Raw genomic sequence first — 12,985 nt, 5'->3', positions numbered from 1 at the left:
TTCTCCCATCTCAGCAGTGGAAAACTGCAATTCCTTTAGAGTTCATAGGCCTATAGGTAATGGGTTTAGTGTTACTCCCTAATTTTTTATGATCTTGAAAGGAGATTTTCGAAGAAAAGAAGAATAAAAAATGGAATCATGTATCATTTTTCAAGATGTGAAAGGACAGTGGGCAGGCTTGATTTGTAGAGGTACAGTAGCTGTTGCCACAGAGCAACAGAAAGTTGGAGAGGTCTTCTGTTTTTACGTCATTGAGATCTACCAAAAAATAGTGTTCTGCATTCTTTGCCTTTACGTTGTGGTGCTGTTGCTTCAACCAACCCTTTTGCCAATCCTGTTTCCTAGCTAAAAACACTAAAACTCTACCAATAACCAAACAAGGTAAGCTGCTTCTCACTTATCATCACCCTGTCTTCTCAGCAGCTGGTTCTCAATACCTCACAAATGTGGCAAAACTCATAAACAGTGATCATGCTTTTAAAGAACAGAAATCTTATTCAACATAGACCCCGGAATACATCAAGCTTAAAGCTCATCTTAATGACAGGATGTTTTAATGCTTTCAATTTTAGTGTACCAGAGAAAAGCTACTACTAAGCTCAACAAGCGACGATATCATCCTGAACATGCCGAAATGTTAGAAAAAAGTAATCCCTTTGTGGTATCTAAAAAAATGCATAATGAAAGTATGACCAAAACAAACATAAAAAGAACTATAGAACTATAAAAAAGTATAGAGCGAACTCTATCCCATCTTTGTCAGGTCTGTTTACCTCTCCAGTGCTAAACAGAACATGTGCCAGTTGGTCCTTGATGTGCTACAGGTCGTCTGGTTTTTGTTCCATCTTTGATCTTAATTACTTATTTGAGCTAAATATGTCCTAATTGAAACCACCTGCTTTTTGGGGTTATATTCGGTTGCTAATGAAAAGGTCTCTGTATAGCTTGCAGAACTCTGGCCCCTGAAGAACAGAGCTGCATACTCTTGGTGTTCGGCTTCCTTGTAATTTCTACCCTTCTCACAGGTCCTGTGCATTGTGCTTGCTCTTTCAGTGCGTTTCCAAGCCAGAAACCTCATCCTTCCCCCAAAGGTCCCACACACAAAACTTTGGCTAAACAGGTCTGGGTGTACAGAATCGGCATCTATAATTAATCTAAATGGACACTGTAAGGAAGCAACAGCAAGACCCAGGATACAATAAGAAGCAAAACGATGAAAACTGATGTGCCGTACGTAAATGAAAATAAAAAAAAATGCATCAACCGTTATAGAACAAAATGAATATCTCTATCCAGAATCTTAAAATCAAGAATATCCTTTCAAGACTGGGCTGGTGAACCATAGCTTGTTCTCACTGAATTAAAAAGCACTGCACCACACACTTATAAGCAACATTTTGTCTAGTACTACCAATTATACCCATTTAAGTATTCAAGTTTAGATAAACCACTATATTATACCCATTTAAGTATTCAAGTTTAGATAAAACACCATATCATCTTACTGTGATTAAGATGATATAGTTGAGTGGGCACTAGTCTACCAAATCCAATAAGCAAAAACCGAATGCACCCTTTTCTATCTGTGTGCGTATGCAATAAAGTTCATCCTACCCACAAATTGTAAACTTCAGGCACACTATGCATGACAGCATTCCATCAAGCTGTGAGAAGCAGACAATGACAGGCACAGCTACCAGTAAATTGCACCTTTGGAATTTGCCATTGACTTTATAATGTGGGTTAAGGTTCACTCACGAACCTTTACTTTTCATTGTTTAGTCTTCTTCATTTTATTTACCATTTTTTTGTGTACTTTAGGTTATGGCATCCAATACTTCTGAGCCCTTGAACATCCAGTATACTGTACTATCGTTCCTCAACTCTGATCGTCCAGCGCAACATTCCCTCCCTTATTAAAAATAAAAATCAATGTAAGAATAAACTGTTAAATTAGGACATCCTCTTAGCTGATTGCTAACAGAATTAATAGTTCATAAGAATTTATTCCAGAAGAGCACCCAGTGCCCTCCAGGACTAATGTTAAGGACCCCTTTGGTACATTATTGCATTTTCTGCATTTTTTAACTGAGAAGTGGACTGTTGAATGTCATCTCAAAGATGGCAAAGCACTGGAAAGCCTCTGTCATGTGTAAAGGACTAGACTGGCTACATGTGTGAATGTGACCAAACATTCATAAACAACTCCACTAGGTAGGTCTGAGCATGTAATTGTGATCTTGATGTTCAGTGTGGTCAACAGTATTTTTGCAGAAGGTTCCAGAGTACTGAAATTGCTTTCCAAGTTTAACTGAAATATTTGCAGATCAGACTTCCTGTTGCACAGATGTACAGTGCATCTCATTTATCCAAAGAGGCTTAAAATTAATGTGTTGCTGGCAAAATATATGAACTGTTTATGCAATTACAGTAGGTGGTGTAATATAACAATATTTGATTTTGCATGTCTAGATGTGTTTTGGACTAAAAGTATCAATTTTGTGCTTACCACTGCCAAATACAGGAAACTACATTACAATGTATGGACTACTTCTGGACAATGAGAACAAAAACCCAAAACCGTATTATGTTCCCGGCTATGAAAACTATTACATTCACAATTAAGCCATATTTAACTTAAATTGGTTGTAATTTCTTTACGCCTGTTACGATATTTAATTTTTTAAATGGCTATAGAAAGCACAAAATATTTTGACGTGAGAAGTTTTGAAACTTGCGTCAAGCTACAGCATGTCATGAAACATGAACAACACAGATTCCACATCAGGTACACCAAGCTTTTTCAGTTGGCTAGAGGCAGTTTTCACACTGTTGTTCGCTGCCCAGAAGAACCTTTGTACCTTTGTACAACATGCACATGCTTCATCTCTTGGAGAGAGTGATAAGAACTGTTAAAAACAGAAGGCCCATTCTGTCCATGTGGCCCATTTGGATTACATCACATATTTACCTTCAATGGCCTTAATTTGCAAAAACCACAAAAACTCATGTACGCCGCGCTTTGTTCAAGAACCGTCATGCTTCATTGCTACTTTGCCATGATCTTTCAGTGTCTTTCACAAGAACCCCAGAAGAGGAAACAAGCAAGGCAAAAACCAGTCCATGTCCGCCACACACAAAATGCAAAATGTTACGTGTCAGTTGGAAAAAAAAATACTGAAGATGGCACAGTGCAGTGGCAGAGTTCTCCGGTCCTGGATTCAATTCTGGCCTGGGGCATCATCTGTGAATAGCATGTGTGTTCATCACTCCCTCTGGTTCCCACCAGCTTTCTAAAGACACCGTGTCTCACAGTTGTCCATATGTGCCCTGTGATGAACTGGCAAACCATCCAGAATGCAACCCTCCTTTGCACCCTATGTTTCCAGCGTGGGCGCTGAGTTTCATTGATTGATGGAACTGATGTGATCCCCTGTCATTAAAAGATTAAATATTTGTTCATATTTTACATCTCCACTGAAGCCTTACTGTAAACACACCTGCAGATTCTATATACTGGATTAATAGATGTGCATACCATGACTCTACAATGCAAGACTTTCGCCAATAAACCAGCTTTATTTAGGCAGGCACATTTAGATAAAAAACAGTAAATATTTCCTAGGTTAGAATCTGAAAAACTTCTCTTGGCTGGGATGGTGAGTCTTTGTCTTTTCATTCTCAATGTTTCCATTAACGATTGACCAGACTGCTCAAAGTTTAAATATACTGTATGCAGTACAAGGAATTTTAAAAGGAATTATATATAACCTGAATGAAAAGGCAGATGGACCAAGCAAGTAACTTGTAATACATACAGTACTATATACAGTATTGCTACTGGGAATCTAATGCCTAAAACCACACTCAGGTTCAGTAAAAGAAAACTATCCCAATCAGATATCATGTACCTTTCAGAGTCAGCTGTACAGTAGATGTTATGGTGATACAATGTACTTATTACACAGTTGCAAAAAATGGTTTGTGGCTTTAGTGTAACTCAAACCAGTTTATGTTGAGAACATTGAGCTTAATTGAACTGATTTAGTAATACCTTCAAAGCAAAGGGATATGACTTATTCACGCATTAAAATCCAAAACAACAATTTCTAAATAATAAATTTTCAATATTTGTATCTGAAATGTATTTTTTTTCCTTTTTCTAACTGAAAACCCTAATAAAACAGAAACAAAACGGCTGCATTAAGTAATGTGTGCCTTTCGTCAAAGTGCTGTTTTTCAGTTCCTTTGCTTTAGAAACAAGGATCACACCCAAAACCTCACAGCCACTAACTCACATTCTGTTATGCGCAGCAAGTCTTGGGTGGGGTTGACACATTACAGCCAGCCTGGGTCAGTAAATGCCAGGTATGTGTAAAGTGGCACATACAAACCAGGACTGCGGGCTTGCTTTTTCTAGGCATATATAGTTTGTATGGTTCTACTCCTATGTACAGCCATCCGATATAATATAGCTTTATTTTTCAGAAGTAAAGAAAGATATCTAAGAGGACGCAAATGTGCAGCTCTGCTAAGAATATTTTTCTGAAGTATTTAAATATATTTAAAACATCTGAAAGATATTATGATATCGCTGTTTGCGTAAGAATAGGTTTTAGAGTTCTCACTCTCTGGCTCTGTACACAGTATAACATGAATACACACCTCATTTTCTGTCACAACCAACCCCCACCTAATTAGGAGACACACCCAGAGGCGTACGACTAAAGGCTGTGGAACAAGGTGTTGGAAGGCTGAGGAGGTGGAATAACTTTCCACGCTTTGAACGCTACTCCAAGGCCACGGAAAAAATGAAAAACAACAACAACCAAGACGGATTTTCAGTACTAAAGTAGAAATTCACAGCTCTTGACTGGAAAACACACACAAGTAAACCTACTGAACAGCTAAAGGCCTGGGGAAATGTCCAATGTGAGATCTTGCAATGCTATGAAGGTTACCTCTTTGTATAATATAATATACATGAATTAGGTTTCCATTGTAACCGAGTTAGAATTGAATTTGCTCATCTTCTTTTGGTTATTTAAGAAGACAACCATCTTCTTTACCCCAATAATCCTCTGTACCACACTCGCCCTATGTCTTTGGGCTCATCAGAGGTCAACTGTACTGCACCTGCACTATAACTCATATTAATCTGTCCAGTTTATCTGTGAGCACCATGTAAGAAAGCTGAAGGCAAACTTGTCTATGGGTTATAAGCTTATAGCTGTGAGGAAATAAAGTAAATAAGAATTTTGATCACCATATATTTACAGATATTTAAATTTGATTTAAAGACAGTTCCTTGTCCAAATACATAGTATATCATATTAAGGACCATTTCAGAACACAGACATATTACTTTAAACAGCAGGAAATGGCTAAATTCTAGAGATACATTATTGTGTAGTAAATATTTCAGGGCACATGCGTAGTGAAAGATCCCAATAACAAATGTGATTTTGAAGTGACCTTCACTTATCCAATATCTAAAAACAGGATCTCATATATCATGTTAGAAAAATAAACTTCAATTAAACCTTAACCAAGATGAACAAAAATGACTGGGCAGTAAACTTCATTATTTGACCACTTACTGTGCTGAATGGAGGATCCCAAGAGACCTGCTGGTTTCCTTTATAATTTACCTGAAACTCCTTCCTTAAAACTGCTGACATATCATTTCCCATCAAATTTAATTAGGGCGTCCTTCTTGGAATCACCAGGACAATCCTATTACAGTTTCTCTGGCAGCCAGTCACAAAAAGAAAGGTGCTGACTGGCCCTGTTTGCCTGAATGCTGCTAATTCACATGCATTCATAACGAATGCAGCAAATATTGCTTTACTTGTACAGTACCTTTCTAAGATGCCAACAATCTGCAACATGATTCCTTATTCTTGACAACAGGAAAGAAAACATTAGTGATCATACCTAGATAATGACTTAATTTCTTAAAAACAGTAGGTAGATTTAACTGCATGACAAAACTGAACATCACCATTCCCAAGTTACGAAAACAATACATGGTTACCCTATAGAATCTCAATGGACATATCCATCACATGTAGAGTACACAAAAACACAAGAAAGGCTGCAAAAGAGGCTAGTATTATTTATCTATTTATTCAATTAGACTGTTAGTAGCTAATTGATCCAACAATCTCCTCCAGCCTTTTCTTGAGAAGGAAAAGAATTTTATAGTAAGTGGGGACTCCCCTCCACCACCATTAATGTGCAGCATCCACCTGGATGATGCGATGACAGCCCTAGTGCGCCAGTATGCTCACCACACATCAGCTATCAGTGGGGAGGAGAGCAGAGTGATGAAGCCAATTCATAGAGGGGGATTATTAGGAGGCCATAGGATTGGTAAGGCCCATAGGAAATTTGAACACAACACCGGAGTAACACCCCTACTCTTTTCCAGAAACGCGCTGGGATTTGTAATGACCACAGAGAGTCAGGACCTCGGTTTTATGCCTCACACGAAGGATGGCACCTTATTGACAGCATAGTCTCCCTGTCATTATATTGGGGCATTAGGACCCACATGGACTGCAGGGTGAGTGCCCCCTACTGGCCCCACTAACACTTCCAGCAGCAACCTTAGTTTTTCCCGGGAGGTCTCCCATCCAGGTACTGACCAGGCTCACACCTGCTGAGCTTCAGTGGGATGCCAGTTGTGAGTTGCAGGGTGATATGGGTGCTGGAACTGAAATTTCATTTGAAATGAAAACCAGCAAGCACAGTGTTCCACCAGATCAATGGCATATAGCCTTGGTACTTTAAAAACTGGGCAGTTCTTCTCACATTAAACTTCTTATTAAACATGAATCATTACAAAAACCTATACAAAGTATTCTACTCAATTTATGAGCGAGACAAAACAAAAATCAAGGATCTTGGTTAACAGTTCACACAGGTGTCAGAAATGTAAGTTTCCAACAGAGAGCAAACTCTGGAAAGTTCATGTTTTCTTCTGCTGACTTCTCTAGGCAGGTGGAAGAAAGGGGAGGCAAGACACTCTATCACTTCAAGAACTGTGTGAAAGAAAGCTGTGCAACGCAAACCGACTTATCTGAAACAATCAAAGCACTGGCAAGAACCAATGGTAACATTCAGTGGTCTTTGAAAACAAAAGACCACTGAATGTTACCATTGGTTAATACAGAAGACAACTACTGCTCATAAAGACCTTTGATGTTTGAGTAAAATATACTTTAGCAAACTATGTGTGGCGAATAACACAACCTAATTTGTTGGGTAAATTGTGTTACACTGTAAGTCAATGTATGGTCCACATGTAATGTACTCCTTTCCCTCATAAATGGACTGGGTCACCACTTTTAGGCTTAAAATAACAGAGCAGGTTATTCAAGGCACGTCTTCATGGAGCCTAATTTAAACCAGAGCCTCTATTGTTTGAAGCTGTATTTGGAAGGTGCTTAGTCTAATACTGCTTCAGTGGACAGCTGCATGGACACTGCAAATCGCTTCTCGCACTGGTCTGATTCAGGCAGCTTAAGTCTGTGAGCCATCTATTCAGTTTCCGATAATAGCATTAACAACAACAACCACACTCTTCTAAGAAATAAGAAAATAAATCATGTTGTTGGACAATATATTATGCATATGTACTGTAGGTATCTATTAGAAGCCCACGACACTAAGGCCTACATACTGTATGATCATGACAATCACACTGAAGCAGCAATGATGGTTTACGAAAGGACAATCCTTATTCTGCAGAAAGTGTACAACTAATTTTGGTGTTTAGAAAACTGAAATACAACAACCTTATCTTCATACAAATGTATGAACATTTGAAAGGAGAAGGTATCCACTTTTCAAAATGTTGTGAAATTCAATGTGTTGATTGCACAAAATGCATATTTATCAGAAAAGGAAAACCACAATTCACTAGTTATAATGAAAAAAAAAACATACTTTATGTGCAAAACACCACTTTCTTTCTGGTACTCTACAAGACTTCAAACATGAAGGTTCGACTACAGTACTTGATAAGAAGACAGCCTACAAAACAAGTTCTGGACAAATGGAGACCACAAATTGGAATTTCTAACAGGCAGGCTGCAAAACATTTTCTGACAGTGACATCAAAAAGGAAATATTTTTAAAAAAAAAATACAGCCTCCGACATCTATTAATATTCAGAACTATGGGAAAAGAAAATTTCTATTTGTATTCAGAATGCCGAACCTTACTTCAGACATGATAAAGAACAGAACAAAAATAAATCTAGATACGAAGAAAGTTGTGACAGTTAAAGAAAGTTAGGTGAAGACAGTTAAGGAAAAAATTATTGAAATTACCTTACAGTTACAGTACCTGGACTGTGACCTTTTTTATGCCTTGTCAAGGTGCTGTATACTGTATAATATATGTACAAATGGATGTACAAATAGTGTATACATCCATTTACAGTACACCTGTCAATAAAATGTTTTGTTCAGATACAGTAACAGAAAAGGACACTGTTGAAAACACTGACTTGGGTAACCTGATAACATTTTATAAATTATTCTTCTTACTAAAAGTAGCAGCACTCAGTAGCTGAATAACAGCTGAACAGATACAAAAATAAAAAAAAATCTCGTATAAAAAGTAGATCGAAGATTCCTGTAGGTTTGACCACAGAAAACTGAATTTTAAGCAAGCAATAATCACTTTAAAATGTCTTTAGGTTGTTTCAAATACTTTGGCATGTTTTCCATTGGTTGGTTTAAGGAAATCTGAAATTTCTTCTATTCTACAGATCGCTAAAACATGCCAAAAATGTGTTAACGAAACTTAAATGTTGAAATCAATAACTGCGAGTTTGGGGTTGGAAAGTTAACTGACCTATCATTTAGACATGATCTTTTGAAGATCAGTGTAAATACAGTAGGACTCTAAACAGTGATAAGAATAAACCCAGGAGGACACTGTCACACAGGTCATATGATTTGCATGGTTATTTTTAGCTAAGCAAAAAATACAGTCTCATTGCATTGCCAAATGACAACTTTGTGGCCAGAGCAATATACTGTAGGCAAACCTCTGACCTACTTCTGAAATCCTTGACACCCAGAGCACAGCCTGCATTTCACTGCTGGCCAAGGTTTTTTTTTTAATGCAGCCAATTTTCAAAGAAGAAATAGGTGGACAAGATAGAAAAGGAGTTAAAATTGTCGTCACATGATTGGATTAAAATCTTGACACACCCAGCACATTTTGGGGAAAAAAAACAAACATCCAAAACAATTGTACTGTAAGTCACAAGTTGTGTATTCTACTAAAATATGTTGTAATTTACTAACCATACTTTCAGATGTGTGGTTTAGCACACATTTAGAAATGTTATTAATGAAGTTTGCAAATGCACCATAAACTAGGATGCAGGTATAATTCAGAACAAGCAGTGCTGATCTGTAGGACCAGAGTAATTCTGGTGAGAACGTTCACCATTCACGGAAAATACTCGCACCATTTCCAAAGTTTTGTGAACATTTTCACACTTCAGGCCTGATCGGGAAGAAACTCTTCTCTGTCCCTTTCGATTGTAAGTCACCAAATTTGATATATTCTAAAATAGTTTGAGGGAATATGAAAGAGAAAAACAAACCCTTGTTACAGTACATCATCTTGGTTTGTGTTGGTCATGTAAAACCTACACGCACGAATGCTGAATCAAACTTGACAAACCTAAATTCTGCCTCAGGGTCAGCATCCAAAGCGTATACCTTACTTAGACCATGCATGGAGCGACGAAACAACTCCTTCCTCTCACATTGTTAAGTGTTGTCAGTCGTGGTTTAACTGGATAATGTTTTGACAATCAGTCTTACAACGTGCTACACAGTCAAATACAACAGGCAAAACGAGGTTTGAGGATCTGAACATTTTGAGTATACGGTACGTGAGGCGCTGAAGACAAAAGTCAACAAAAACCGAGAATACTCCTCATGAGCCGTTTAAAAAAAATGACCTTGAAGTCCTGATTTCCACAATTTTTTTTAATTAAGGATCACTGTTTTGTTCGTGATACAGTACATGCCTACAGCTGATGACAACACGGTCGAGATAGATTAAAAACACTGCATATTTGTTTTGACAATCTGAGGCTGCCTTACTGTACTTTCAGCATCATTACAATTGTTTATACAAAAGAGTGAACATTTCAAAGAGACCATTTATCTTTCCACTGAAGGATCAATGTAACATTTTCGAAATTGAGTCCAAATGTCTAAGGTCATTTCACAAACCACAAAACTAGCAATTGGGGCATCCAAAGCTATGCCAATTTAATATTCCTATCGATATTATATAGTACCTGCATGCGTGGGAAAGCTATATTAGGAGCCTAGAGTACAGTACATTACTTTCAACGCGTGACAAGCTTTTGAATGTCAACACATTTCTGGAAAACAACACTTTGATATGGGGCTGTCAATGTTAAAAAAAAAAAGAATGATGGAGACGAGATCAAAACCATCTTTTAAGTAAACTTGGTCACCCAACTGTTCAGAACCCACAGTGCTGAGCATTGATACGTCCACCTAACAAACACAGTGAAAGGTCACTCACCCATGGTGGTAACTCAGAAGTTGGCAGACTCTGCCTAACAGTCTTCTCTTCGTGCTCCAAGAAAGCCAAAGCCCGGTTAAGTCGGGAATATTTACTTCCTTTATTTCTCCTCCACCAGAAGAACGCCGCCAGTCCGATCAGCACCCAGCTGAAGCTGAACCCGAAATACCCCAAGACGTAGATGGGAAAAATGATGACAAACGTCTTGGCGAACCCCGACAACGCCTGCGTAAGATCTACGGCGGTGGACTGCGGCTCCTCGGCATCCTCCACCGGGGCTCCCGGTGCGGAGTCCGCCGGGCTGGTGGCTTCGCTTTGCCCCTCTTTTCCTGCGTCGTGCGGCGCGTTGTTTGTGGTTTCGCCACTCATCTCCAGCCCTTTCCAAAAAGTTTCAAAACCAGCTGCTCACAAGAAAACAATCGCAAAAGTATTCTACACTGTTGGCGGCGTTGCCCTCCCCCCCGACTACAAAATACTTTGAAACACCCACGTTTTTTTTCCTGTTTTAAATTAGTTGCGGCCAGATAAGAGCTCGGACGCTGCCATAATTACTTTTCTGGTAAACCTTTCCTCTTGGTTAAGGTTACATCGATTGATCCAAACACTTTGCAGATGCCTCCACAGCAGTGCCTTCCCTTGCCCCCTGTAAAAGGGGGCTGTGTTGAGCTACTTCTGTCAGCTGTCGTTTGCTGGGCTCCCTCTGGTTTCCGTGTGTGGCATCAGTAATCCTTCAGTTCGGAAACGCGAGGTTTGTGCTGCATGGCGTATGTCAAACTCCCTCCTTTCTCAGCTGGGAAGAGACCGTACCTCCCTCTCTCACCACATCCTGAAAACTGCGCTGATCACACACACTGTCCACACATTCGCAACTCAACCCCCTGCTCCCATTTCCAACAGGAAATTGTCATTGCTCAAATAGGTCAAACCTGCTGGAAAAAAAAAAACAAGACCGAAGGAGCCACCTGGCGGCCACCCCCTTCAGTCCGGATTTTTATTTTAATGTACGCTGAAAACAACAACAAATAAAACAATCGAAAAAGTCAGCGAAAGAAGGTATCCAGGAAATGCGATCTCAAACCTATTTATCCATATAAAGAGTAATTTTGGTAAAATGTATTTATAGAAGTTCAGACTGGACGGATATTAGTAAAAAATAAAATATATTGTAATGGTGGAAACGTGTTCTTAAAGATCAACCAACCCCTGACTGGGATAATAATAAGTCATGTAAATCATCTTTAACTAATCAATTTGTAAACACGATTTTTTAAAATCAGTATAGTAAATGAAGTCTTTCAGTGAGCCAAGAACGGTACTGGAGAAGTTACTTGAGTAGGGAACTACAGTATCTTGAGTAAAAAGAATAACTACTGTTTAAAAATATTATATTACAGATGCTTTAAAGAGTAAAAAAATCCATATGCCTGTTCACATTTATTGGCTTAATATCCTATGCAGTTTTTTTGTCAACCAGAAAGTATATTTTTTGTACACTTTATAAAGAGCAAGTGACAGTTCATCAACCTTTGTCCCATGTTGGGAAATGAAATCAAGTCATTCTTCTGAGCTTTTCTCAGAAGATCTATTGCCAGGATCCCTCCCGATGGGACACATCATTGTTATTCATGGTCTCAAATATAAAAAAAATATTTGACTTTCAAGCTACGTACTTGTGAAACTTTCCTTCCTATATCAGTGAGCCCGTGTTTCTGTTTTAGGGTTTACAACAGAAACAGTCAATCTGTTTCTGTTTCAAACACTTCTCATCTGAAACACTATCTGAGTTGGCTCATGTATAGTGCCTTGAGAAATGTTCTGATCTAAAGGTAGTGGACAAATCTGCATTGTATTGCATAAATAACTAAAAATGCATAAAAGCAGCCGTGAGTCTGTGGTTCCTAAGCATACTCCAGTTTTTTTTTTGTTGATGTTCGGAGTTTGCAGTTTGCCCACAAGTAAAATAAACAACAGAACAGTAACACATACTGTAGATACTGAAAATGCTGAAATGTTAAAGTTCAAATGCTTAAATGTGTAAATATGTCATCTGTGATGTTGATATTATTTGCATTAAATTATTTCCTTTAAACTGTACAAACTGCCTCGTATCCAAGCCTTTAAAAAACATAATTAAAAGCAGCAAATGAGTGGTAGGATATCTTTGCAGTTTACTATTATTAATAATAAAAAATGAATGTAAATATATTGAAAACGAAATATTTATTCTACTGCAAAATAACGTGAGAGCTGAATAAAGTGCTATGTACAAAGCACATTAAAATAACAGAGGGTTAAGTAGCCAGTATATTTCACTATCGATCACGGTTTGTCGATGAATTTGGTCTGTGACCATAGAGATCCGTTGTGGAGTGAATCTGTTGCTCTTGGTTTG

General features: G+C 38.2%; 1 protein-coding gene across 4 annotated transcripts in view; it reads right to left on the bottom strand.

The window, feature by feature from the left end:
- LOC148657484 (extended synaptotagmin-2-A-like) overlaps window positions 1–11,488 on the bottom strand; it is a 65,984-nt gene extending 54,496 nt beyond the window's left edge. For 2 of the 4 annotated variants that reach the window (XM_088643827.1, XM_088643828.1), the window contains exon 1: window positions 10,594–11,487. In XM_088643827.1, the coding sequence (XP_088499953.1) occupies window positions 10,594–10,962 (369 nt within the window). In that variant the 5' untranslated portion in view covers window positions 10,963–11,487. Of the gene's footprint in view, window positions 1–10,593 lie in introns of all 4 variants that reach the window. The other 2 variants (XM_088643830.1, XM_088643829.1) reach the window with 2 other exon arrangements.
- Between the last annotated feature and the right edge of the window lie 1,497 nt (window positions 11,489–12,985).

The sequence above is a fragment of the Lepisosteus platostomus genome, chromosome 8 (assembly GCF_059453375.1).
Source record: "Lepisosteus platostomus isolate fLepPlt1 chromosome 8, fLepPlt1.hap1, whole genome shotgun sequence".
In the NCBI taxonomy this organism is placed as follows: domain Eukaryota; kingdom Metazoa; phylum Chordata; class Actinopteri; order Semionotiformes; family Lepisosteidae; genus Lepisosteus; species Lepisosteus platostomus.
Note: the sequence above shows the minus strand (reverse complement) of the source record. Positions and strands in the feature narration are given on the sequence as shown.